The sequence below is a fragment of the Bos javanicus genome, chromosome 8, assembly GCF_032452875.1.
Source record: "Bos javanicus breed banteng chromosome 8, ARS-OSU_banteng_1.0, whole genome shotgun sequence".
Taxonomy (NCBI): domain Eukaryota; kingdom Metazoa; phylum Chordata; class Mammalia; order Artiodactyla; family Bovidae; genus Bos; species Bos javanicus.
This window is the reverse complement of record NC_083875.1, coordinates 80,146,137-80,172,746: the sequence shown is the minus strand read 5'-3', so window position 1 is coordinate 80,172,746 and position 26,610 is coordinate 80,146,137. Positions and strand designations below refer to the sequence as shown.

Sequence of the window (26,610 nt, the reverse complement as noted above, 5' to 3'; positions counted from 1 at the left end):
TTTGATCCATTTCAGTAAAAAAAAAAAAAAAACTATCAAATAGTTACTTGCTCTGATCACCTTTATTTGCCATTCTTTTTAGCAGCATTTTAAACAGTACTGGAAACAGTTGGTATGACTTCACCCAGCTCTCTCTCTCCATCTGGAAACACTCCCATTCCCACTGTAGATGGGTGGTTTGTAGGCTGTAATGAGTCACCATCAAGCAGATTCCTCCAGCTAGGGAAAACACTTTTGCTCCTCCTAAGATGAATTCATACTCCCGTTTGAAACATTTTACACTTCTTTGTATTTCCCCCTAAAAACTGTTTTAATATAAGAAAATGTGACAGTTTTAGTTCTTAAAAAAAAAAGTTTACCCAGAAAATAGCTGCCCTATCTTTTTAAAGCCAGTTATTTAAATGACCTATAAGGGTTTAATGAGTTTTTTATTTTCATTTTTAAGGTATTTATTTTCAGTGTAAATTAGTTGGTGGTAGTGTAAAAGAAACCTGATACCTGTATAACACTTTATCTTTCTCTTTTTCCTTCCCATTGTCACCCTCTACCCCCCACCAGTGGTCTTCTTTGTAAAGTGAGTGCAGGAAATGAAAATGCTTGTCTGACAACAAATCATTTAACTGCCCTTGGAAAACTAGAATCAAAGCTGGTTCCTCTGGTGATTGCATTTAGGTACTGGGCAAAGGTAGGTTTGAGTTCTTTAAATGAATGAATACATTCTACATATGCCTAAGCAGTACATTTTGATTTTTACGTGGTTCATTTAATCTTAAATGTTTGGATGCATATTTATAGACATCAAGAGAGTTGGCATCTGAGTATTAGAAATTTTAATATATATATAGAAAGAAAAACGTACTGTTTCTGTTTGACTATAGCATATTGTTCAAAAGATCAATGATTTATGATACTTATTAAAAATTAGATTTGTAGGTCAAATCTGAGTTATAGCCTACAAGTTTACATTTTAACTAGTTTCCTGAAGTGAGTCTCAGATACAGGAGAATTGAGATAAAGTCTCTCATACCATCCAGTAATAAACCCATGCTTAGTCAGTCATGTTGACACTTTGCAACCCCATGGACTGCAACCCTCCAGGCTCCTCAGTCCGTGGAATCTTGACAAGAATACTGGAGTGGGTTGCCGTTTCCCCCTCCAAAGTATCTTCCCAACCCAGGGATCTAACCTGCATCTCCTGTATTGGCAGGTAGATTCTTTACCACTGAGCCACCTGGGAAGCCCCGATAATATACCCAAAGACTCCCAAAAAATGAAAGCCACTATCTAATCTTGCTTTACATTTCTACGGTATTTTAAACATGGTATCCTAATGAAATGCTCAGATGAACACGAGAGTATCTTAACGTTTCTCCAAAATGTAAGGTCCCATCACGATTATAAACTTGAGATTCTGTGTAGAAAAAAGCCAAAGGCTTTATGGATTCGGACATGGCAGTGACAATACATAATTCCTGTTGCTTGAGTCAAAGATGCAACAGGGACAGAGGATGCCCCACTCTTAAGTGAGTGAATTGGTAATCACAATATGATGTGCTTTGAAAGCAGCCTCCTGCTTCATCACTAAGTTGTTATTTTCTGCTAATGCTAATCGGTTTGTCTGCTTTCTTTCCTCTAATTATGGTTCTGACCAAAGCATGCATTTTCGAGGTAGCAGCTAAGCATGAGGGGGCCATTAAACTGAGCAAAGCCAGTTGGCTTACGTTTATTTTATGAATCATTATTTTGACTTAATTAACAAGTTTTTGAACCAAGTGAATGGACTTACCATGGATATCAAAAAATAAATAGATTTTTAGAGCCTTTCACAAGTGAGTTTAGTTAACAAAATGAAAAATTTGAAGTGGAACTGTCACTGAAAACCACAATATGTGTTTACAACACAAGTATAAGGAAGTTGGGTATTTTGTCATTGTGGAGTTTCATTTTGAAGAGTAAATCACGTGATAAATGGAAATGAATTAACAGATTTTAGACCAGATTGCATAAATGACAAGCTGGTACAAAAGAATGCTTATCCTCTTTTCTCTCATTTGTAGCTTTGCAGTATAGATCGCCCTGAAGAAGGAGGTTTACCACCTTATGTGTTTGCTCTGATGGCTATTTTCTTCCTTCAACAGAGGAAAGAACCCCTTCTGCCTGTTTATCTAGGATCATGGGTATAAAACATTTTTTGCTTATGTATCCAATATTGATTTTATTATGGGGCCACAATCCCTTGTGCGTAATTTCAAAGTCTAAAAACCTAACCAGAACTGACATGAATTTATTTATCCTATTATTGTGAAAATTCATGCCTCTCACTGCTGAAATATTAATGTATTTGGCTACAACATGCTGCCATATACTCTGCTAGGGAGACTGTTACTTTTCTAAACTGAAGAAACTTATAATTTATGGAGCACATGATCTTGAGGTTTACAGACAAAGAATGTGAACCTACATTGTCATTTGCTACACATTTTCTTTGGGTACAGTTTTATAATTTGATACTTGAATTTATGTATCACCTCCAGACAGACCATAGAAAGCATTCAGTTGGCTATCACTTTCTTTTACTGGTCTTTTTGTTCTCTTTCTATCCTGTTCCCTGTGAAACAAAAGAAAATGTAAGTGCTGAGATTGCTACTCATACTACAAGATGCAGAACTTAGAAGTCATCTCTTAAATAATATTTTGCTGTAATCTTTAATGTGAAAAAGACTTCAGTAAGGTGACCACTCTTTCTTTCTGGATAAATTAAAGTTGAGCTGATTTATTCAAGTAGTAAGATTTAAGAAGGAGCCATCTCAAAGTCAAAATGAGGTTATTTTCATTCTCTTGAAATGCCTCACTTTTAATCCCTCGGTAAAATTCCTTCATAAAAGTCTTATGTGTATCCTTATTTTATAAAAAGCCTCACTTGGTAAAAGCTTACTGTGATACATCCAATATTTTAACTACTTGTCTTCTTACCATATGCAGGATTCTCATCATTTAAGGAGGAGATGTTCCAGAGCCGTAGTTCTTAATTATGGATATTATGTGTGTGTATATATATATATAATATATATATAATAAGGTTTTACAGAATTTTTTTCTTTACACTAAATATGTTGAGAATTAAGCAAGGACCTTTATCAAGCAGGCCCTGAGAACAAAGGCTGAAACAGAAACACTGTCCTGGCTTTAGGAATTGCAGTCTGCTGTGCTGCAACCAGTTGCCTAAAGGGAGTTCTCCTTGTGCTTGTGGTACTGAAATGAAAAAATTCAGGGTATCCTTTCTAGTCTGTTCTGGTGAAAAAAAGGGTCAGAGAACAAAGTCAACCCTTAGTTGACAAATAACCCTTTTCATCAGACCTAAGTCTGATATGAAAGTCTTTGAAAAAGTCTTTGAACTTTTCTTTTCACTTTGATCCAAGAGAGATAGGAGTTTAAGATACAACCAAACCAGTTGGACTCCTGGGCAAAAAAAAAAATGCCTGAGAAGAGGTTGGCTGTGTTGCCATATCACTGCTGTCTTAGTGAAATCTGCCTTTTCTTGTGTCTTTATCATCTCTGAAGTGGGCATCTGTCACTGATGTGAAGATGCAGGAAAAAAAGCATTTCTCTTCTGGTGATGGGAATCTCCTCAGGATTTGCTTAAGAGAAGCCTGAATACCTTTGTCTATAGCCAAGTGTATTATTTCCTTGGCAGTAATACTAGAAGTTCTCTAAGATGACAGAATTTGGTTTTGATTATGCCATTTATTTATTGAAAATGTAATGACAAAAACAAGTATATAGTGGTCAAACACTGGATTGAACTGTATATATCAAATAAGACAGACTACTGCCTGAGCCAAAGTGATCTTAGTTTTCAGCTTTTTAAACTAGTCAAGTATCGGTGTGCTGGTTTCTGCTAGAGTATTAATCAAAAATATACAGCAAGTGACAGAAAAGAAATTCAGTGCCTTGTTCATGCGAAATATTTTTTATCACTGTTTCTGTAGAAAATCTACTGAAAACCTCAAAATTATGTATATGAAAGTATCCAAACTGTTAACTTCTTCAAAATCTTTAAATCACTCTGTATGTTAGTCATTGTACTAAGCCCTGAAAGTAATACATGAGTGAATAATATTAGATTCTTTGTCAAGAAGTTTAGAGTATCATATTTCTGTGCTCTGATCTGTGTTTTCAAAATCTTTTGGCCATTCTCTCCCAACCTACTCAGGTCTCTTTCATGTTGGAGACTGTCTCTCTGACCTTTTACTCCCAATTAAAATTTCCGTTTTATTATCATTTGATACTGATATGTGAGTTGTGAATGATGACTAGCTGTAACCCTGTCTTCTTAGCCTCTTTTATCCCCTACAACAATATTTTACTATTCTCCTAGTAAATATTTTTTTGAATTGTTCTTATTTTAGATTATATAAAGTTAACCCTTAGGAAACAAATATTTTCGCTTTAAGAATGCCAGATAATACAGTAGAAAGAAGAGCAGCGTCGAGTGTTAAAAGTTTGCCAGCCCTGAGAGTCACCCAGGATTTGCCACTAAAATCCTTATAACCTTGAGCAAGTTGTTTAATCTCTGAGCCTTGGGGAAAGACTCATCTGAGAAATTTTGAAATGAGATCATGAATGTGGAACTCCTAGAACAAGGTAGGAGAACAGATGTGGTCTTTTTCCCCTTCAGTAGAAAGTCAAGTTCCTCTTATTGGGTGGAGGCTTGAACTCCTAAACAAGTGATCCTTCTGGAAATAACAGCTGTAAATTCTCAACAAAACACATAAAATAACAACCTGAAGGCTCTGGAGACTGAAAAACTCAGACAGACTTTAGAGAGAAGCCAAAAATTAAGCAAATGACCAACACAGTGAGTTCCTGTTTTTCAGTGGCTTTACCCTAAAGGCTTTACTAGTAGAAAACCCATTCCTCTTTCTGGGCAGAGGACCTTGGGCCACCAAATAATAAGGGGAAAAAGAACAAAGAGGGAAAATACAGAGAAGTGGAACCCTTAATTCTTTCTGGCAACTTAGCACATCTCTGACTGATTGTTGACCAGTCCAGTGTACCATATAAGGATCTTGGAAGTCATCACTCCATCCTAACAAAAAGAAAAAGGCTGAGCATGCTGAAAATCAACAACTCTTATTAGATCCTTCAGAGAAGTGGGGTCATGGAGAAAACCACTGGCCCCCAAATTGGAGAGACAGGCAGGTATATAACTTGTCAGAGCAGAAACCCAGGAACAGAATCCTGCCACTGGAACGACTACCAGGCTAAAAAAAAAAACTGTGATTCTGGAAGTTCAGTTTGGATAAGTGTGAAAGTGGAAAAACAGCAGAGGGCCCATTCATAGGGTGCTCATTTCATGAGTTTTATCTCCAGAAATACCCACCAGGTTCTCAGGGTAAAGATCCAGGAAAAATCCTCTATCCAGGAAATAGGTTGTCAATTTGACATTGCCTAGAACATTCTGCTGTCTTAGGTAAAAGCCTGCCCTCAAGGGAAACAATTTTACCAGAGCCAAGTTGGACTATAAAGAAAGCTGAGCGCCAAAGAATTGATGCTTTTGAACCGTGGTGTTGGAGAAGACTCTTGAGAGTCTCTTGGACTGCAAGGAGATCAGTCCTGAGTGTTCATTGGAAGGACTGATGTTGAAGCTGAAACTCCAATACTTTGGCCACCTGATGTGAAGAGCTGACTCATTTGGAAAGACCCTGATGCTGGGAAAGATTGAGGGCAGGAGGAGAAGGGGATGATAAAGGATGAGATGGTTGGATGGCATCACCGACTCAATGGACGTGAGTTTGAGTAAACTCCCGGAGTTGGTGATGGACAGGGAGACCTGGTGTGCTGCAGTCCATGGGGTCACAAAGAGTCGAACACGACTGAGCAACTGAACTGAACTGAACCTCCTTATAAAGTGCTGAACTCAATATACCAGCCAATTTGGAAAACTCAGCAGTGGCCACAGGACTGGAAAAGGTCAGTTTTCATACCAGTCCCAAAAAAAGGCAATGCCAAAGAATGTTCAAACAACCCCACAATCGCACTCATCTCACACACTAACAAAGTAATGCTCAAAACTCTACAAGCCAGACTTCAACAGTAAGTGAACTGTGAACTTCCAGATGTTCAAGCTGCATTTAGAAAAGGCAGAGGAACCAGAGATCAGATTGCCGGCATCTACTGGATCATCAAAACAGCAAGAGAGTTCCAGAAAAACATCTACTTCTGCTTTACTGACTATGCCAGAGCCTTTGTGTGGATCACAACAAACTGGAAAATTCTTAAAGAGATTGGGAAAACCAGACCACCTTAACCTGCCTCCTGAGAAATCTGTTGCAGGTCAAGAAACAACAGTTAGAACCAGATATGGAACAATGGACTGGTTCCAAGTTGGGAAAGGAGTACGTCAAGGATGTATATTGTCACCCTGTTTATTTAACTTATATGCAGAGTATATCATGCGAAATACCAGGCTGGATGAAGCACAAACTGGAATCAAGATTGCTGGGAGAAATATCAATAACCTCAGATGTGGAGATGACACCACCCTTATGGCAGAAAGCAAAGAAGAACTAAGAGCCTCTTAACGAAAGTGAAAGAGGAGAGTGAAAAAGTTGGCTTAAAACTCAACATTCAGAAAACTAAGATCATGGCATCTGGTCCCATCACTTCATGGCAAATAGATGGGAAAACAATGTAAGCAGTAAGAGACTTTATTTTGGGGGGCTAAAAAATCACTGCATATGGTGATTGCAGCCATGAAATTAAAAGACGCTTGCTCCTTGGAAGAAAAGCTGTGACCAACCTAGATAGCATATTAAAAAGCAGAGACATTACTTTGCCAACAAAGGTGCATCTAGTCAAAGTTATCGTTTTTCCAAGTAGTCTTGCGTGGATGTGAGTTGGACTATAAAGAAAGCTGAGCAGCGCCAAATTAATGCTTTTGAACTGTGGTGTTGGAGAAGACTCTTGAGAGTTCCTTGACTGCTAGGAGATCCTAAAGGAAATCAGTCCTGAATATACATTGGAAGGACTATGCTGAAGCTGAAACTCCAGTACTTTGGCTACCTGTTGTGAAGACCTGACTCATTGGAAAAGACCCTGATGCTGGAAAGATTGAAGGCTGGAGGAGAAGGGGATGACAGAGGATGAGATGGTTGGATGCCATTACCGACTCAATGGACATGAGTTTGAGCAAGCTCTAGGAGTTGGGATGCATAGGGAAGCCTGGTGTGTTGCAGTCCATGGGGTCACAGAGTCGGACACAACTAAGCAACTAATCTGAACTGAACCACCTTGAGATTTATCAGGGCCTGACTGACCTGGGGCAAGGAAAAATACCCGACTCCAACGTTCTGTTGTTCCCTGTCTCACCTCAGATTGGCAGGACTACTAAGAAACACGAAGTGACGGTTGAGCCCAGGATCACAGTCTCACTAAAAGACTGAGACATCATAGAACTGTAGGATATCTCCCCTCTCTTCACAGCTCACTGCAGCATCATTCGGCATACTGTGTAATAATGAGGTTACAGTAGAAAGAGTTCATTTAAGAAGTCTCTTGGGAAACCCAAAAACAGTAGAGCAGACAAAAACAAGGATACCAACAGAAGTTATAGCCCCTTGATGTCTACAGCTACAAAAACAGTACATTGCCTGACTCCAGCCAGATAAAGGAAAAAAACCTCACACCACAGGGTTTTACCCAGCTTTCAACAAAAAAATTATAAGGCGTACTAAAAGGCAAAGTCATAGGTTTGAAGAAACAGCAAGCATTGGAATTATTTCACCAGGAATTTTAACAATAAGACTTAATATGTTTAGGGCTCTAGAGGAAAAAAAAATCAGTAAACTTTACTCAGTAGAAACTTCTTAAACTGAAAAGCAAGGATGAAGAAAAGAATGAATAAGAAATAGAATATCTAAGAGTTGCAGGACAATTACTAAGGGTTATAGGCTGCACTGTCTGTGGGATATCCTAGGCAAGAATGCTGGAGTGGGTTGTCATTTCCTCCCACCAGGGATCTTCCCAGCCCCAGGATTGAACCCACATCTTCATTTCAGATGAACTCTTTTTTTACTACTGAGCCACCTGGGAAGCACCACCTAGGCCCTAGAAAAGACCACATTTCATCCTGAGTTAGAAGGAAATTTTTTTGAGCAGGGGAGCGACATGATGTCTTATGGTTTAGGATTGTTCTGTCAGGTAAACCACAGAAGTTGTCCATTTAATGTGAAAATACATTGGAGAATCAGGCTACCACAGTCATACCCTAACCCATAATTCATTATGTACGTTAGCATGTTTAAAGGCTGTGAAAAATCCCACTATACCTAGAGTAAAGAAATCTGTTCACGTTTGTTCCACATTTCTTAGACCTTTTGAGCCTATGGTTTTCTTTAGCATCTTAACCATGTCCAAAGAAATGCTTTATGTTTATTGAGCGCTTACTATATGCCATGCCCTGTCTAAATGCTTTATGTCCATTATTTTTTCCATAACTGTCCCATTAAGGAGATGCTAGTGTTACCCCTTTTTACAAGAACCTGAGACATAAAACAAGGACCTTACTGAAAGTGTCACAGCTAGTACCTAAGAGAGTGAGGTTTGGGCCTAGGTGGTTTTACACCAGAACCATGGCCTTAGGCCTAGGCCGTGGTCTGTTAGACTATTTACTAAAAAATTATTTCCAAAAGGGCTTCCATTGTGGCTCAGCTGGTAAAGAATCCACCTGCAATGCCGGAGACCTGGGTTGGGAAGATCCCCTGGAGAAGGGAAATGCTACCTACTCTGGTGTTCTGGCCTGAAGAATTCCATAGACTGTATAGTCCATGGGGGTTGCAAAAAGTTGGACATGACCGAGCAACTTTCACTTCACTATTTCCAAAAATCACCATTTCTTTTGTAAATCAAAACCTTGAATTTTTCTCTTTAAATTTACAGATGTCTCAAAGATAATCTTTTGATAAAAGATGCCTTTCATATTTTCAGTGAACTGTGTTACTTTTCATTTCTTCCAGGATTTATGCTCTGATTGTTTTAAAAATCATTTCTGCCTTATAATGTGTGTTTAATTTTTCCTAGATTGAAGGATTCTCACTAAACAAATTAGGAAACTTCAACCTTAAAGAAATTGAGAAAGACTCTGTGGTCTGGGAATACACTGATAATGTTGCAGGGGATGTGGACTCAACAAAAGAGGAGGCACCAAAGGAAATGGCCATTAAAAGGGGACAGGTCTGTTCTCTCTCATGTCTGGTCTTACCATTTATTTTTAATTCAGTTGTTAATTGTGGAGTTTATGTGTTAGTCTTCTTTTCTTCTTTTCTCAACTATCTAATTATTTCATAACTGTTTAATTTCTAGTCTGTTCAGTTCTTTGAATAGACAAGGAATAAAAGGTAAAATTGCAAATCATTGAATCCACAGTTACGTGGTTTCTTCTCTGTGTAAGGTGCTATGAAAGAGGCTGAGAATTCAAAAATAAGTTCCTATCTATCCTGCAAGAGCTTAGGTCTTAGGTTATATTATGAGGTTTAAATATAAGAAAAGTTAACTAACCTCAAATTGCTAAAATAACAGTGAATAAGCCTATGCTAGTATACTTGTCCTTACTCATACAGTTAGTAGTGAGAAGGAGAATTTATGAACAAGGAACAAGCTGTCATTAGAATTTCAAACAAAAATCTAAGCAACATAACAGTAGGATTCTGACCCAAATTGGTAAACAGTCCTTGACTCCATGAGCTTTCCCATATCCCTTTGGGATAAAATGACAGTAATATCCACAAAATACCTCTGAGACTCAGATTCTAATCCTAGCTCTTCACAAAGAGGTCATGTCACTCCTGTAGCCCTTGTTTACTCTGGCCTAAAATGGGGAGATATTGGTGAATCACATATTCTTGGTTTTGTTGAGGGGAAGAGAATGGTGGTGGCACCTACCTGAGCTGCCACCAGAACACACCACTTGTGTCATTTGTCTGTGTGGGTTGTTGGCACAGTGTTGGCTAAGAGCACAGACTGTGGAGCCAGAATATTTGAATTTGTATCCCAGCTCACCCACTTCTAGCTTTGTGACTTTGGGCAGGTGATTTAATCTTTCTGTGTCCCAGTTTCCTCACCTGTAAATGGAGATGATACTGTACCTTCTCATAGGGTCATCGATTTATAGAATGCTTAACTCAGTGCCGAGCATATGGTGGTTCAGTTCAGTTCAGTTCAGTCGCTCAGTCATGTCCGACTCTTTGCAACCCCACCAATCGCAGCACACCAGGCCTCCCTGTCCATCACCAATTCCCAGAGTTCACTTAAACTCACTTCCATTGAGTCAAGGATGCCATCCAGCCATCTCATCCTCTGTCGTCCCCTTTTCCTCCTGCCCGCAATCCCTCCCAGCATCAGAGTCTTTTCCAGTGAGTCAACTCTTTGCATGAGGTGGCCAAACTACTGGAGTTTCAGCTTTAGCATCATTCCTTCCAAAGAACACCCAGGGCTGATCTCCTGGAGAATGGACTGGTTGGATCTCCTTGCAGTCCAAGGGACTCTCAAGAGTCTTCTCCAACACCACAGTTCAAAAGCATCAATTGTTTGGCCCTCAGCTTTCTTTACAGTCCAACTCTCACATCCATACATGGCCACTGGAAAAACCATAGCCTTGACTAGACGGACCTTTGTTGGCAAAGTAATGTCTCTGCTTTTGAATATGCTATCTAGGTTGGTCATAACTTTTCTTCCAAGGAGTAAGCATCTTTTAATTTCATGGCTGCAGTCACCATCTGCAGTGATTTTGGACCCCAAAAATATAAAGTCTGACCCTGTTTCCACTGTTTCCCCATCTATTTCCCATGAAGTGTATATGGTAAAGCATTTAGTAAATGCTAGCTACTAGTCTTACTTTATTTGAAAAATACAGTGTTCTCTGTTTTAAAAAAAATAACAATAATGTAAGTACCACTAGTCTAGGTATGTCAGAGGTCTCTTAAGTTCCGTGTTATGATATTGTGAAGTCATTTCACAATATGAGATGTTGAATATATGGATAAAGAGGTGAGATCTAATGGAACTTTCCATTTCTGGGGTTTTCTCCGTGTCCTCAACTGTTGTTTGTGGGACCAAAACAACTACATTTTTAATCTGGTTTAGTTTTTGAATCCACCTGATGATTTTATTTCACAGAACCTTTGTGTTGAGATTTACTGAATAAATCTGTGACCACACCACTTATTTTGAAGCTTAATATACTAAAGTGCAACTGGAAGCAAATTTGTATACCCTAGAAGGAAAGGCTACTGCTGAAAGACTACTTAAATACTTTTATCTTCGCATTTGAATGCTAATTGGAGAGATTAATCATGCTGCCACTTCTAAAATTAAGTGAGGTCTGGACAGTGTTGACATTTCATAGTGCGGTGAAAGAGCACTGGCCTGGGATCAGGAGACGTTGTTCTTCTGCCACACAAGCCACATAAACTCTTTGGGTTTCAGTTCCTTCTCTTGTAGCATATGGGAGTTGAACTAAATTACCTCTTAAGAGCATCTTACAGTTGTGACATGGTTTCAATGATAAATGGATTTCTTGTATTTAAAAAGACTATATCTAAATGAAAAAATACAGACAGCAACCAGTCTACCAGATGCTTTCCCTTGTTTCTGATTTAATCCTCATAACTATCCTGTGTTATAGGTGGTATCATCCCTACTCTGCAGATAATGATAGCGACCATTTTTTGAACATGTGTGCCAGGCACTGTGCTAAGCTCTTAACAGCCTCTCTCTCACTCAGTCCTCCCAACAGCCCTATGAGGTGGGTACTATGATCCTCATTGTTCAGATGAGGAAACCGAGGCTTAGACAGCTTATATACCATCACCAGGATCAGACACAGCTAGTAAATGGAAGAGCTGGATTTGAAAGCTTAGCATGTACTATTCAAAAGCCAGTTCTCTTCGCTTCTGAGCTATACTGCCAGTCCAAGAATGAAGAAGCTAAGTCACAAAGCAGTCAAAACCTGTGACGTGACAAAGTCAGTATTTGGACCCTCTTTTTCTTTTCTAAGTCCTTTGAACTTTCCACTGTATTATATCACAGTATGTCACATCATGAGTCTGTGAGTGGAAAACTTGTATTAATTTCTGATATCAAGGGTTATTTATTCGACTTTAAAATCAGTTGCTGCTGGAAGAACCAATGAACTTAATGTAACTTCTCAGAGCAAGTGAGAGGAACATTTTTCCTTCTACTCTATGCAAACAACTGCAGTCCATTTCTGTGTCTTAACGGTGTAAAGGCGCCCTCCGGCGGCAGGAACAGGAAGAACTCAGTGCTGAGAGTAGTAGCAGTGAAGCACAGTTCTCTCCACCGGCCCTTAAGACTTCAAAATTAGAAGTGCTGCTTGGTTATGTGCTGCCTGTCTATTCCTATGATACTGACTAGGTTTTAACATAACTTTAATCCCGGAATTCAGTGAAGGAATGCTGTTCCTCACAATCAAAATAGAACCTAGAATGTGATTTATCAAGATAGACTGCCGATTCATATCCTTGCTAAGGTTTTTCAGATATATTTAATTTGATGCTTGAAGATCTCTGATTTTTCAGATTGTACTGACATCTGAAATAACCTGTGTATTTTCTCTTTGCTGTTAATAGGTACCATTAATATTTGATTCAAAACAGCAGCCTTCAGTACCAATTGGGCAACTCTGGGTGGAATTGCTTCGATTCTATGCTTTAGAATTTAATTTGGCTGATTTAGTGATAAGTATCCGTGTCAAAGAATCGATATCTCGTGAATCAAAGGATTGGCCCAAAAAACGCATTGCCATTGAAGGTATCTCAAAATATTTATCTTTAATTCCCATCCCCACCCCCACCCCCTTTTTTTAAGGTATCAGTCTAACAGCATGCTTTTTTATTTCGATCTTTTTTCAGCTTCTACGTGTAAGGTAGGCCTGACCCCAAAGGTGAAGTAGATAGCGAGAATCTTGCATGCATTACAGTAGATCTTTCCAAGGGACCAAATTGTTCATCCTGAGTTTTTTAAGTGCTGTGATAAAAAATAATTATTCATGCAACTAAAAGAAATAGCTGTCTGTGTCCTTATTTTCTTTGTAAATTGCTTAATAACTTTAAATGCTTAAAAAGTCTTTTCCAAGTGACATGTAAATCCCCCTTTCCTCTTCGCTGTTATCATTTCTGAATCTTTAGATTCAGTCCTTTCATGAATTGTTATTGATGTTGTTTAGTTTTACAGAGGTTGAGGAAAATACCTTTTCTCATGAAAAACAGCATTCTTCATTAAATTTCTCTCCATGGAGAGAGTTTGTTTTTGGAATACCTGCAGTAATATTTAGAACTTATTCATAAAAACACCTTTTCTCTTTAAAAACACTTAGCTCTTAAATGAGTTTGAAACCATTATATGAAAGACATACTGTTGTGCCCTGTAGACTCCTTTAAGTGGACGAGCTCCTATCAGCTTTACAAAGTCAGGAGATGGGAACCCCTCTAGAAATCTTAATTCTCCTCCTTCAAATAATTTAAAGAACCTCCTAAATGGAATTCTCTTATTTTTGCTTGATTTTTTTCAAGCCTTATATTGCATAAGAGGGTTTTTTGCATTTTGCATAAATTCTGTGTGCAGTCATGGGGATCTCACATTTTTAAACCCTCCCCTGCAGTTTCTCTGGCTCAGCTCTTCTGGCCAATTGCCTAACCTGCTGGAGTTCTAGGGGAGGAGAAAAGATTGAGAGAAGTGGTGTCTCCTCCTGGTGCCTCCCTCTCGCCCCTGAATTCAGTCCAGCCAGTTCAGTGATGGGGCTTCCCAGGGCAGAAGAGTGGAGGTAAGCTCTACAAACCACAGGGCCTGGCTGAGTGGGGAGGCAGAGCACTCAGCAGAGCCCGGAGGGAAGACCCCGCTTCCCAAGGGCATGAGAGCCACACTGATGACTTTTTTTTTTTTTTACCTCCACAGTCATAGGACAGAGTAGGGAAGGGGTAATGGTTCTGAATAGAATGGGTTCTCTTCATAGAGCAGATGTTTAAGAAAGCATTTCTTTTTGTTTTTAAAACTGTATCTTCTTACTCCCCATCCCCAGTTTTTAAAAAAAAGCGCATAAGATAAATGATAAGTTGTACTGTTACTTATTTGTTGTCTTTATCTATGTAGCAGGCTGGTTTTTAAAACATAAAATAGAAGTGTGTGAAGTAGTGGATTTTTTTTTTTCATTACAGATCCCTACTCTATAAAAAGAAATGTGGCAAGGACCCTAAATAATCAACCTGTGTTTGAATATATACTTCATTGTTTAAGGACAACATATAAATATTTTGCTCTTCCACACAAAGTTATGAAATCCAACCTTCCAAAGCCTCTGAGTACTGTCAGCTGTACTTCTGAACGTTCTAAAGAAATAGCAAAACATGATCCAGAGGTACAAGCGAAAGGTGATAAACTCAAAAACTCAGTTTTGGCTCAAGGTTCTGGTGCTGCCAGTTCAACTGCAAACACCTGCAAGGCCCAGCCACTTACTCTTAAAGAGACTGATGAAAACTTTGAAAGCCCATCAGCAGAGAAAATGGGAAACTCACACATCAGTGTCCACCTGGAAAACTCTGACTGTATTAAGGCAAAAGTCAGTTCTGGTGACTCTAAGGACATTGAAGTACATCATCAAGAAACAGGAAGTAAAAATAAGAAAGAAAAAAATGGAAAGGAAAGCAAGCATCCTTTGACTGCTGATGATCAGGCTTTAAGTAGTAGCAAGTGTGGAGCGCTTGTCACCTGTGGCAGCTCAGGAACTAAGGAGACAGATACCACTTTGGATCTAGAAGGCTTCAGAAATCCTATAGCTAAAGAGTATGATGAATTTCCTCCTTCATATGCCAAGGCTGATGTTGATGAAGAAAGCATAGAAGGTACCAATGAACTTGGAGATGCTGTAAGCCACTTTACCCCTTTAAGACAGAGCCAGATATCAGGAATCCTTCACTCTGATGAGGAAGAGGAGGACGAGGAGGAGGAAGAAGAACCCCGGCTCTCCATTTCCCGAAGGGAAGATGAGGATGACATTGCTAATGGAGATGAATTAGACAACACCTTCACTGGATCAGGTGATGAGGATGCCCTGTCTGAAGAGGATGTGGAATTAGATGGATCTGCTAAGTATGAAGACTTGAAAGAATGTGGAAAACACCATGTAGATGGAAACCTACTAACGGAACTTAATAAAATCAGCCTTAAAGAAGAAAGTGTATGTGAGGAAAATTCAACTGTGAACCAGTCTGATTTCTTCTATGAATTTAGTAAACTCACCTTCACCAGAGGCAAGGTAATCAGTACCACTCCTATACATGGAACTAGGAGATTTGAAAGAGTTTTAATGCATGTACTTTGGATTTTCATGTACTAAACCAGGGCTCTCACCTGTCTCAGTAGTGGTTCACTCCAGTGCAGCCACTAGGTCCACTGCCCTCATTAATCTCTTGGGAATTTGCAGAGGAGAAAGGAAATGCTGTTGGTAGTCAAAATAACTACCTTTTTCTCCTGAGTGTGTTTAGAGTGGCCATGCCACTATATTTTCGTTCCTTTGGAATGTGAGGTGGACAATGTGTACTTTGGAAAAAAGATTCAAGGCTCCATTATTTAAGTGTTATTTTGCTTTGCCATCTTCCTGCAGTCTCCTACAGTAGTTTGCAGTTTATGCAAACGAGAGGGTCATCTAAAGAAGGACTGTCCTGAAGACTTCAAAAGAATTCAGCTGGAACCTTTGCCACCATTAACACCCAAATTTTCAAATATCTTAGATCAAGTTTGCATTCAGTGTTACAGTAAGTTATTAACATTTCTTTTTATTTGTCAAAATATTAAATTGATGTTTTCTCAAGAGTTAATCTAATTCACTAACCCATTAGCTTCATTATCCAGGCTAAGTCTTTGGCATTGTGTATTGTATCCATAGTACTCAGTGTATCGTGTTCCGTTTGGGACATGCAATAAATACTTGTTAAAGAAAGACAGGGAAGGAGAATCTTCTAAGTCTTATGATTGGAGTACTATCATTTTCCAACTAGTGTTCCTTGAAATGCTTTTCTAGGTACCTGCCATTAATAGTATTTAGTAACAAGAAGTATTCCAAAGGTCAGGGGGCAATAACTGTATATCCTGCCCCCTCCCTTAGAGATTTTCAGGGCATATTAGCATGATAAAGGCTCCTGGAAATGTTTAGGTAAAAAGCTTATTTAATAACTAATATTTCTAAAATGTGAGCTTAGAATACTTTTTAATTAATGCTAGTTAATAACCTTTAAGGAACATCAGTTTGGGGAAGTGTTGGTGTGCCGAGGTTTAAGTTCTACAAGGAAAACCATTTGATGAAGAGGCATGCAGCTGCTAAGAGTGGAAGATTATGACACATCACATTGCTGCATGTTAAGATGTCTGTCTGTGCCATAAGTCACTTGTTCTTAATTGGAGATTTGTTCTTTAAATCTCTTTGGAGAGTGTAAGTGATGAAAGAAAACTACTAGTTCTCCTTAGGGGGAAAAATGTGAATATATATATATATACACACAGACACACACACATATAAAATGTGTTTTATATATATGTATAAATACATGCTCACAAACTGTTGTGTTCACCCTCTGCCTTTTTCGGGCTCTTTTGGCCTCTGTGAAACCCAGGAACAGAAACCTTGTGAAGACTGGTTTCCATCTCAGGAACAGTTCTTGGTGATAGACTCTTTGAAAAAGGCATCTTTATTGTACATTGCTTGATACTGTCTACTAAAAAGACACAAAATTTAGGATTTGGTTGGTTGTTTGTTTTAGCTAATTAGGTTTACTGAAAAATATTTTTCAGAGAATGTGAACAATCTTTGTTTCTGAATGTATCTGTTTATTTTAAACAGAGGATTTTTCTCCAACTGTTCTAGAAGATCAGGCACGTGAACATATTCGGCAAAACCTAGAAAATTTCATAAGGCAGGAGTTTCCAGGTAAATAATTGTTTAGCTTTAGTAAAAGCATTAATTTTGAGCATAAGAGGGCAGTCTTGCAGTGATGGTGGGGACAGGGCCTCTTTGTTTTGTGATACTTCTAGGATGGTTTAGGTCTGTCCAGTCCTAGTTTGCCAACGGAGAAGACAGTTGCAGTGTAGTATTTCACTTAGCAGATACATGTGAACTTCATTTATTAGTTGAGAGTCAAGGTTCAGACCTCTAAAAAGTGAATTTATTTAGAAAGTAGTAAGCTTTACATTATTAAATGTGCTGAGGTGATCCACATTTTCCTTGAAATGGCCTTGCATCTAACAATAAAGTGACATTTGACAGTCTTTCGTGTCTTCTATAGCTTGTATTTATTTATAGTAAATTTTGAGAGGAAGTAATTTATAATAAAAGACTAGTTAATAAAAGAAAATAATTATTATGAGATTATTATAGAACAGTTAATAACTGAGTACTTTTAATTCATAAGAGAGTTGCTTTGATCAGAAAATTAAATGTACTCAGGTTAGTTGTTACTTTTCATGTATCCCTAACAGGAACTAAATTGAGCTTGTTTGGCTCCTCCAAAAATGGATTTGGGTTCAAACAGAGTGACCTTGATGTCTGCATGACAATTAACGGACTTGAAACTGCTGAGGTACAGTGACCACATAAAACTTGGATTTGCTGTGGCGTGTGTTTTGACAATCTTGATTCACAATTCAGCATAGTATTTTCCTAATTTATCAGGGTATATCATATGGAGTATGCCATTTGGCACAGTCTGGCCAAATAAATACATTAGAAGTTTAGAGGTGAACATGAGGAGTAGAAAGGCTTGTGCTTCCAACCTGTAATGCAAACTGGATATGAAAGCCACATCTGGGAATTCTAGAAAGCCAAACTAACCTTTCCAGTGTCCCTTTGGCATAGCCACTAGGCTGACTCAGGTGCATAAGTACACCCACATAAGGTTTTCTGTGAAGTTTTAGCAGGCAGCCAGTGTGATACAGTGATGAAAGTGAAAGTCACTCAGTCGTGTTCGACTCTTTGTGACCCCATGGACTATACACTCCAGGGAATTCTCCAGGCCAGAATACTGGAGTGGGTAGCCTTTACTTTCTCCAGGGGATCTTCCTAACCCAGGGATCGAACCCAGGTCTCCTGCATTGCAGGCAGATTCTTTACCAGCTGAGCCACCAGGGAAGCCCATGGTACAGGGATAAAAGAGTGCTAGGATTCAAGACAGACTTGTCTGTCTTTGGTTGCTTATCTCTAATACAGAAATGAGATTTCCCTTGCCTCAGAAGGTTGTTGTGCACCTCAGCTTGGATCGTGTATGTCAGGAGTCAGTGAACTACAGCCTACAGCCTGTTATTTTTTTTTTTTTTTTTTATGTCAGTTTCATTGGCATTCAGCTACACCCTTTCATATATGTATGGTCTACATCTGCTTTCACTCTAACTCCAGGATTGAGTCCTTGCAACATGGCCCACAAGGCAGAAAAGATTTGCCAACCTTGATGGCATTTGTCAAATATAAAATACTGTGAAAAGGTGTAAAGTTTAAGAAGTACTAAATCCATCGCCTTTTTTATTTACAACAGTAGTCCAAATACTGGGCATCCAAATCAGTGGTGCTGCTGTTGCTCTGGATCTTCTTATGCCTTTTCTGAGTTTCGGGGTTTTGTCCCTTGACGATGCATCTGATTTGAGAAAATAGCCACAGGTTATCTGGCGTGACTTTGATGAATAAGGTGGATAAGGACGATTGGGTCCAGTATATGAATGATCTGATTATACATCATTGAGATTGAATTTTTACATGATTAATAAACTAGTTGTGAGGGCATTTCTAAATTAAATTCCAAATTCTGGTAAGTATATAACCAACTAACCAACAAAAGGACTTAATGTTAAAAAGGTCAGCCCAAATGTTTTTAAATATTTGAAATGTTACTCATATTTGCTGTAGAACTTTCTTTTTGTGTGTTATATGTTCAACTAGTCCTCTGGAGAAATAATCTGAGCTTAATCACACCCCAAAGCAGTTCATCAGCTCTTAATTAAGCTATAATGAAGATCTACCCAGAATGAATAAGACAGGCCACAGAAGCTCTCTCTTATTAATTCTGTCACATAGAGGAAAGAAATTGGAGGTTCTTAGTGGTTCAGAGACTTTTCTGGGGACACTGATTTCAGCCTTTCCTGCTCTTTTAAGAGCAGTTAGCAAGTAGGGTGCATGAGGGTTTCTATATCCTTAGGATATTCCTATGCGTAGGGATTAATGCTCACCTAAAAAAGAAAAATCAATATACAACAATTTGAATTTAATTTTATTATTTCTGGAGGAAATGAAACCAAAACAGGGTTAAGAACCTGTCTTCTGTTTTTGATTCAGTCTCTGCCATTTTTGTTGCAGGAGTTGGACTGTGTAAGAACTATTGAAGAATTGGCAAGAGTCCTCAAAAAGCATTCAGGTACCTCTATAAGCTTTATCTAAAAAATATTCTCATCTTTTTTATTAATGTTTTGCATACTTAAAATTTACAAATGACTGAAACAGTGTAGTGGCTCATATAACATTTATAGCATTGGTGTCTTTGAAACAAATCTGTGTGGTTAAGTATGAAAAACTGAGGAATTGGTTATAATTTGTATGCATATTGTTGCCTTGGTTTTATTTCATGACAAAATGTATACTATACACACAAGAAACTTTGGGAATCATTTTGCCTTATCAACATAGTGTAAATCAAAGTGTAGGTAGAGGTTGCTGGCCATGACGTGAAGTTTAGTGAAAAGTGCTACAGACTGGGATGATGGATTGTACTTGCAGCTGTTCAGCAAGTTGTGCATGACCCTGGACAAGTATTTACGGCTGCAAAAAATGTACAGGTTCTGTAATTGTGCACAGAGCTGAAATGCCATTAACATATTCTTCTGCCTCTCTTTGTCAGAGGTAGCTGTGGATGCTGTTAACAGTGAGAGTCTTTTAAAATGTGGTACATCAAACGTCTGTGCTAAGAGTTAAAAATGAAAGTGAGCAAGATGTGGTCCTTGCCTTTGTGAAACTTAAATCTACGGACCATCCATAAAACGCTTTCTTATATCTTAGTCAAAAGTAGATTTAAATCCACAGCATGGGCATGCACACATAAGTATGCACCTGGAGTACCCCCTATATTTGCATTTTTGATTTCCAGGAGTTTAAAGAGGATACCATGTGATTTTAAATAACAGGGGGAAAAATCTTAATTTTGTTTTATTCCTAATGAAAAGTAACCTAGAGCATCAGTGTTTTTTATGTGCTTTGATATAATTTTTATGGTCATTGAAATAAGCAGTATGGGAATTTTACCTCTCAAAACTATATGCTTTTTTATTTTTGTTTTTGAAGATTATACAAAGAAACTAGATTGCTATGTTGCCATGACTATTAGATATTTCATAGTGAGGTAGGTTTTGACTTTTGATTTTAAAATAATTTCATATGTAAAGGAAATCAGCAAAAATTGTACGAAGAATTCTGTCTGCCCTTCGTTCAGATGCACCAGTTGTTAACATTTTACCACATTTGATTTATCATCCTATCTCTTGCTTCCTCGTAATTTTTTTCTGGACCATTTGCAATTAAGCTGCAGACATCACTTCCCTTTCTCCTAAAAAAACCTATACTTTCTAAGAATGAACCATGTTAAAAATAGGTCATTTTTTAGACCTATTTTTAGACTAAAAATGACTTTTATATGCAGATTATAATGTAATACAGATTGCATGGAGCAAAAATTGAATAATAGCTAGAAAGCAGTGATTAAGAAAGCAATTTCCCCACATATTTTATTGGGTGTTTGTTATGTGCTCAGCACTGTGTTGGGCATGTAGGTAGGATAGAAAAATAAGTCTACAGGTCTTTCCTTTGACAACTTTCGGATCTCAAAGGTAAGATACTCTCATAGGGTATGGAATAATGTATGATGGTATTCATTTATTAAAATAACTTGTAGAGCCTACAGTAAGTATTAAATAACTTATGAGGAGAGAGAGATTTGGGGAAAGAGTTGGGTAGGGAAGGTTCATGGAAGAGATGGGCTTGTTCTGATCTCATGATATTGATGAACTTGATTTGAAAAGGATAAGATGAGAAGTCATTCCAAAGATGCATGGATGTGTCTATGAGAATCACTGTAATCAATTTTGTAGGACAATGAGAAGATTGATACATTTTGAGAGGAGTTTCAAGTGGGAACTAGTAAGAAAATGTAAATGAACTGTGTTCGAGAGAAGAAACCCAATAAAAGCAGAACTTTTTAGGCAGCTGGTATGCTCTTAGGGAAGATACAGTCTAAGGGACAGGGCAGAAGGATCTTAACCAGATGCCAGTGATCCTAAAAGGAAGAGAATATGAGAGATTCCAAAGGCATATTTCCTAGATTCAGAACCTGCAAGTAGGAAATATGGGTTTAGGCTGATATCTGAACTAAGAAATGGGAATGGGAATGTTTGTAGAGAACACCAGTGTGGAGTGATAGTTTGCCATGAAGCTATAATCTCTAAGAGTTAACAACAGTCCAGCAAGCAGTTAGAAACGTAGAGTTAGAAATGTAGAGTTGCCAGTTAAGATTGAAGAACAAAATGAAACAGTTTTGTATTGAAAACCTTGAAGGAAGAGGCCAAGAATAAAACAGTTCTGTGGGATTATGAGAGAGGTTGAGGACCAAGCTTTAATTTATAAATGTAGAAATTAAGCAAAGACACTGAAAAAGGAGCTGTTGGAATGGTAAAATAGGAACCAGGATGATATACTGTGAATAAATCCTAGAGGACAGGTTTATAAATGTCATAATGGTGAATTAACAGTGTCAAATTCTAGAATTTCTCCATCTAGGAAGGAGATGAAAAAAAAAGGATACTTAATTTAAAGCCACCATAGCAAAGTAATTTAATGGTGGCTTCTAAAATCAGACTCCCTAATTTTAAATCTTGGGTCCCTGCTTGCTGGCTGTGTGATTCCAAAAAGTCACTCACCTTCATTGTAAGCACTCAGTTTCTCATCTGTAAAGCAGGAACAACAACAATAGGATTTAAGATTAAGAAAAATAATACATTACAGTACAAGGCCTGACTTGTTGAGTGTTCAATAAATAGGAGCTTCCTTGCCCCTTCTCCCCATCAGTATAAGTTAGACTTCTTCTGTCTCCCATGCAGACCTTTTCTGCTGAAATTCCTTTCATCTGCATACTTTTTTTTCTGAATTCCAGATCACTAGGCATCTGTCCTTCTAGATGTCACCATTTAACTCTCTCAAAAGGAGCTCGGACCTTAGCACCCAGAATAAACACATCTTTCTCTCTTCCACTTCCCTTCTGCTACAACCGCCACTAGCTGTTCTTCCTTCTACATCCTCTTTCTTGGTTGTTGACGTTGACATCCATGGAATCACCGAAATGAATGAAGTGATAATTAACCTGTCTTAGACTAGGTTCAATAGAGTTAGACATACCTAGATTTGAATTCCCACTCCACAGTTCACCAACTGCATATTCCTAAGCATGTTCATTTCTCTGGGTCTGTGTCATTTTTGGGGTGAGGGTGAATGGTCTTAGATGGTGATGTTTGTAAAGGAATCTGGGCGTTCAGGGAATGTTCTTTCTGTTATAGCCTTCCTTTCCCCTACTTCTTCTTCCCCAACCCATCCAGTTAAGAGGTGCTCTCAAACATGTCTTGCTGCTTCTCTGCATTCCCATGCCACCATTATAATTCAATCCCAGGTCAATTTTTATAATGGTCATCCTGTCTCTCTTCCCGGTGCCTCCAATGGTCAGTGATTCTTCCCAGATTTTGCCAGTTCATTGGCATCTCTTTGCCTCCAAGGATATATTTGTTCCATATTTGGGCTCTTCTCAGTTTTTACCATTTATCCTGTTATTCATTATTTCTTTCCCTCAAGCACAATTCCATGGAAGTTCCCTGAGCTTGTCATTCTGTTTCAGGGAGCTCCCCTTTCCCTGTGCAGTTTTCCTTGCCTGGTAAATTCCCTCATCCTTCTCTTTTTTTGCCTATAGTGAAAACCTAGCTGAGGCAATATCCTTCTCTCCTGTTGACACTGATTCTTTTCTTACATTGACATAGCTTCTAGCTCCATGATGAGTAACTTTTGTTTTGGGCATTCAGATGATTACTCATATGATTGTAGGGCTTTTCTTCATATAATGTGTGAATACATAAGGCACACATAGTCCAGATTCTGTAGTAGTTTCCTCTGTTTTGAAGTTTATCAGACTGACAGCTCTATACACATACACAAGATCCGGAGTGTTCCTGAAGGGCAGTGTCTGCCTTATTGATTCTTGTACTTCAGATATTCATGTGTTTAACAAATGTAAACTTTGCCAGAAGTATCATGTTTGTTAATAACAGAATTTTTTGACTAGTCTTAGTGACTCACTGAGACAAGCCAAAGCCAGGTTTACTTCATTCTATGTTGGAACATAAGAGCAACTTATACCCTCTGCTGCTTTATTGAATAATACTATCTTGTTTCCCAACCTAGGATTGAGAAACATCTTGCCTATTACAACAGCAAAGGTGCCAATCGTAAAGTTCTTCCATTTGAGAAGCGGTCTGGAAGTGGACATCAGTTTGTATAACACATTGGTAAGATTTTCCCTAGACTTTTTCTTTATGGGGTTTAAGGGGAAGAAGTATCTCTTAATTTACTCAGTCTTTAAGTAAAATTAAGCCATTCATTTCATCCTATTCATTCTTTTAGTAGTTATTAGTGTTTACTAAGTGTCTGGCAGTGTTCTGAGACTGGGGATATAACACAGAATTGAGTTAATATTAGTATTCATTAAAAATGAGGTCAGAGTGGCAAGTTTTTTTTTGTTTTTTTGTTTTTTTGCTTGAACTTTGTTTAATTCTGGTGTGTGTGTATGTGTGTGTCTTTGGTCTCAGACCTGGTTTGTTTTCGAGGCTCTCTGGAACCTCTCTGGCCCCTAAGGACATTTAATATGAATAATAGGCAGGGATACAGATCTTATGTTGAGTTAAAGGGAACTGATTATTTTTATAGCCCATATTTTCTAGGTATGTTTAGACTAAGGTGGCCTGAGATCAGATGTCACTTGTAATTATTATCTAGTAAGTTAGTAAAGCTACTCTGTAGGGGAAAAATATTAGTTTCAGTCTAAATGACTTCATCTTAAAAATGAATTTAAATGAATTACACTGTAAACCTATTCAGAATATTTCACCTTAAAACTTTTTTTTAAGGTAGTATAATTTCCCTTTTAACAGGCCCTTCATAACACAAGACTCTTATCTGCTTATTCAGCCATTGATCCCAGAGTGAAATATTTGTGCTATACTATGAAAGTATTTACAAAGGTAAGTATGCTTCCTCCTGAGATTTCCTCAGATTTCTTTACATCTTTAAACCTTGTTGAAAACCTAAGAAACAAACTCAGTCATGTAGAAAACAAACTAGTGGTTACCAGTAGGGGAGACAGGGATATTTTGGGATAAAGAGAGACAAACTACCATATGTAAAGTAAATTAGCAACAAGGATATGTAGGGAATGTAGCCATTGTTTTGTAATAACTTTTATTTTTTTGGCTACACCGCAGAGCTTCTGGGATTTTAGCTTACTGACCAAGAATAGAACCTGGGCCCTCCACGGTGAGAGCATAAAGTCCTAAACACTGGACCACCAGACAGTTCCCTGTTTTGTAATAACTTTAAAAGGGAGTATAAAAATATTGCATTACTGTGTTACACACCTGAAACTAATATAATCTTGTAAACCAACTATACTTCAATTAAAAAAAAAAAAAGAAAACATAGGCCTATATTTTTAAAGAACCATAGCCTACTATTTGAGAAGCCCTACTGAACAAACGAAAATGTTACCTTAATTTTACATGATAACCTAATATTGCTTGTGGCTGATAGTTCCACAGCTTTGTTGGGGTTTGTTTTACTTTTTGATTTTTTTTTTTTTTTTGGTTGGTGTTATTTGGTTTTGTTGACATATATTAGCATTTGAAAAGTGTGATTTTTATGTTAGTGCCCTCTAGAAGCACCTTACTTTTAGTGACAATAGAAGAGCTGCAAGTGTAGCAGAAGACATTGGTGATCTTGCCTTTGTTCCTCCTTTTCCTTACCCCCAGATGTGCGATATTGGCGATGCTTCTAGAGGCAGCTTATCGTCATACGCATATACGCTCATGGTGCTATATTTTCTCCAGCAGAGGAATCCACCAGTTATTCCTGTTCTTCAAGAGGTATTAGTAAAGGAAATTGTATTTGTCATCTGTAGAGCTGGATGATTTTTGAGCCCTCTTCCTTCTCTAAAATTCTGTGGTTCTGTAGTTAAAATTTTTACTATTTTCCTACAAGTTTTTGTATCAATGCGCTAAGTTTGTAATCCATACTAATAGTTTAAAAATTAATTTCAGATATACAAAGGTGAAAAGAAACCTGAAATATTTGTTGATGGCTGGAATATTTATTTTTTTGATCAAATAGATGAACTGGTACGTATTTTAATAGTAAAGATTTTTTACATCCTTGACTGAAAGTTAGCTATACTGTGCTGTAGTGTAGATGGTCAACAATTATATTATCACTTGTTATATTTATTTATATTGTGATAGTAAAAAAAAAAAAACTAGCATATACAGATGATTCCTTTGAAGTTGAAAATATTTTTTAAGCCAGGTGAGTTTCTAGGGACTGTATCCAGGACTTCTTTACTGACTAATAATTCAAAAGGTTAAGTAGCTTTATTCCAAATGAACAAATAATTTGCTCTGTGATTTCCTACGGAATTTAGAAAAACTCTTGAGTTACAGAGGTATAATAACTAGGTGTCACCAAGGCTCTAAAATTTATTTCTAGATTCTTCCACAGACATGCATTCTGAGGTTTGACCTTTAAAACCCAGAGCACTTTCTGTCTCTGGGTCATAGGGTAGAGATTAATAAACTCATGTAAATGATACTTTAAAATAGAAAAGTTTTATAATTGTTTTTATATATATTTTAACTCTAGTTAATTAAAATCCAGATTTATTCCCTAAGATACAAATGACTATTAACACTTTACTATAGAGCATGATATCTCTTGTTCCTTCTATTTCTAGCCCAACTATTGGCCAGAATATGGAAAAAATACAGAATCTGTTGGGCAGCTATGGTTGGGACTTCTTCGTTTCTACACAGAGGAATTTGATTTTAAAGAACATGTAATTAGCATCAGGAGAAAAAGTCTGCTTACAACTTTTAAGAAACAGTGGACATCAAAATACATTGTTATTGAAGGTACTAATAAAATCTAACTTAAAACTGAATAGAATATAGGGATTGAACTGTTGAGGGTACTCTTGGTCCTTGCAGAGCTCTTCCCACGCCACCATGAGCCACTAATCAGAATGCGCCTAGCAGTTGCCCCGTTACTGTCCATGTCAGGCAGACTTATCTGTTTCCTTTTTTTTTTTTTTTAATGACTGATGCCTTCGTGTGGGGTTTCTTACAAATCCAAAAATCTTTGTTCACCATAATAAGTCCTTTATCTTTGTTTAACAAGCTCTGCAGAATAAGGTTGCTGTAGAGATAAGCCAG

At 37.8% G+C, this 26,610-nt stretch overlaps 1 protein-coding gene across 12 annotated transcripts in view; it reads left to right on the top strand.

The window, feature by feature from the left end:
• Positions 1 to 26,610, top strand: part of TUT7 (terminal uridylyl transferase 7) — a 58,668-nt gene that overhangs the window by 12,341 nt on the left and 19,717 nt on the right. For 10 of the 12 annotated variants that reach the window (XR_009738141.1, XM_061426084.1, XM_061426081.1 and 7 more), the window contains 14 exons: positions 559 to 685; positions 2,058 to 2,177; positions 9,082 to 9,234; positions 12,648 to 12,828; positions 14,232 to 15,328; positions 15,677 to 15,827; positions 16,910 to 16,996; positions 17,545 to 17,645; positions 19,409 to 19,466; positions 23,540 to 23,643; positions 24,286 to 24,375; positions 25,159 to 25,272; positions 25,447 to 25,524; positions 26,133 to 26,310. Coding sequence is in view for 11 of the 12 variants with exons in the window: in XM_061426084.1 (XP_061282068.1) it covers positions 559 to 685; positions 2,058 to 2,177; positions 9,082 to 9,234; positions 12,648 to 12,828; positions 14,232 to 15,328; positions 15,677 to 15,827; positions 16,910 to 16,996; positions 17,545 to 17,645; positions 19,409 to 19,466; positions 23,540 to 23,643; positions 24,286 to 24,375; positions 25,159 to 25,272; positions 25,447 to 25,524; positions 26,133 to 26,310 (2,639 nt within the window). In the remaining variant the exon portion in view is untranslated. The remainder of the gene's footprint in view (positions 1 to 558; positions 686 to 2,057; positions 2,178 to 9,081; positions 9,235 to 12,647; positions 12,829 to 14,231; positions 15,329 to 15,676; positions 15,828 to 16,909; positions 16,997 to 17,544; positions 17,646 to 19,408; positions 19,467 to 23,539; positions 23,644 to 24,285; positions 24,376 to 25,158; positions 25,273 to 25,446; positions 25,525 to 26,132; positions 26,311 to 26,610) is intronic. The other 2 variants (XM_061426083.1, XM_061426082.1) reach the window with 2 other exon arrangements.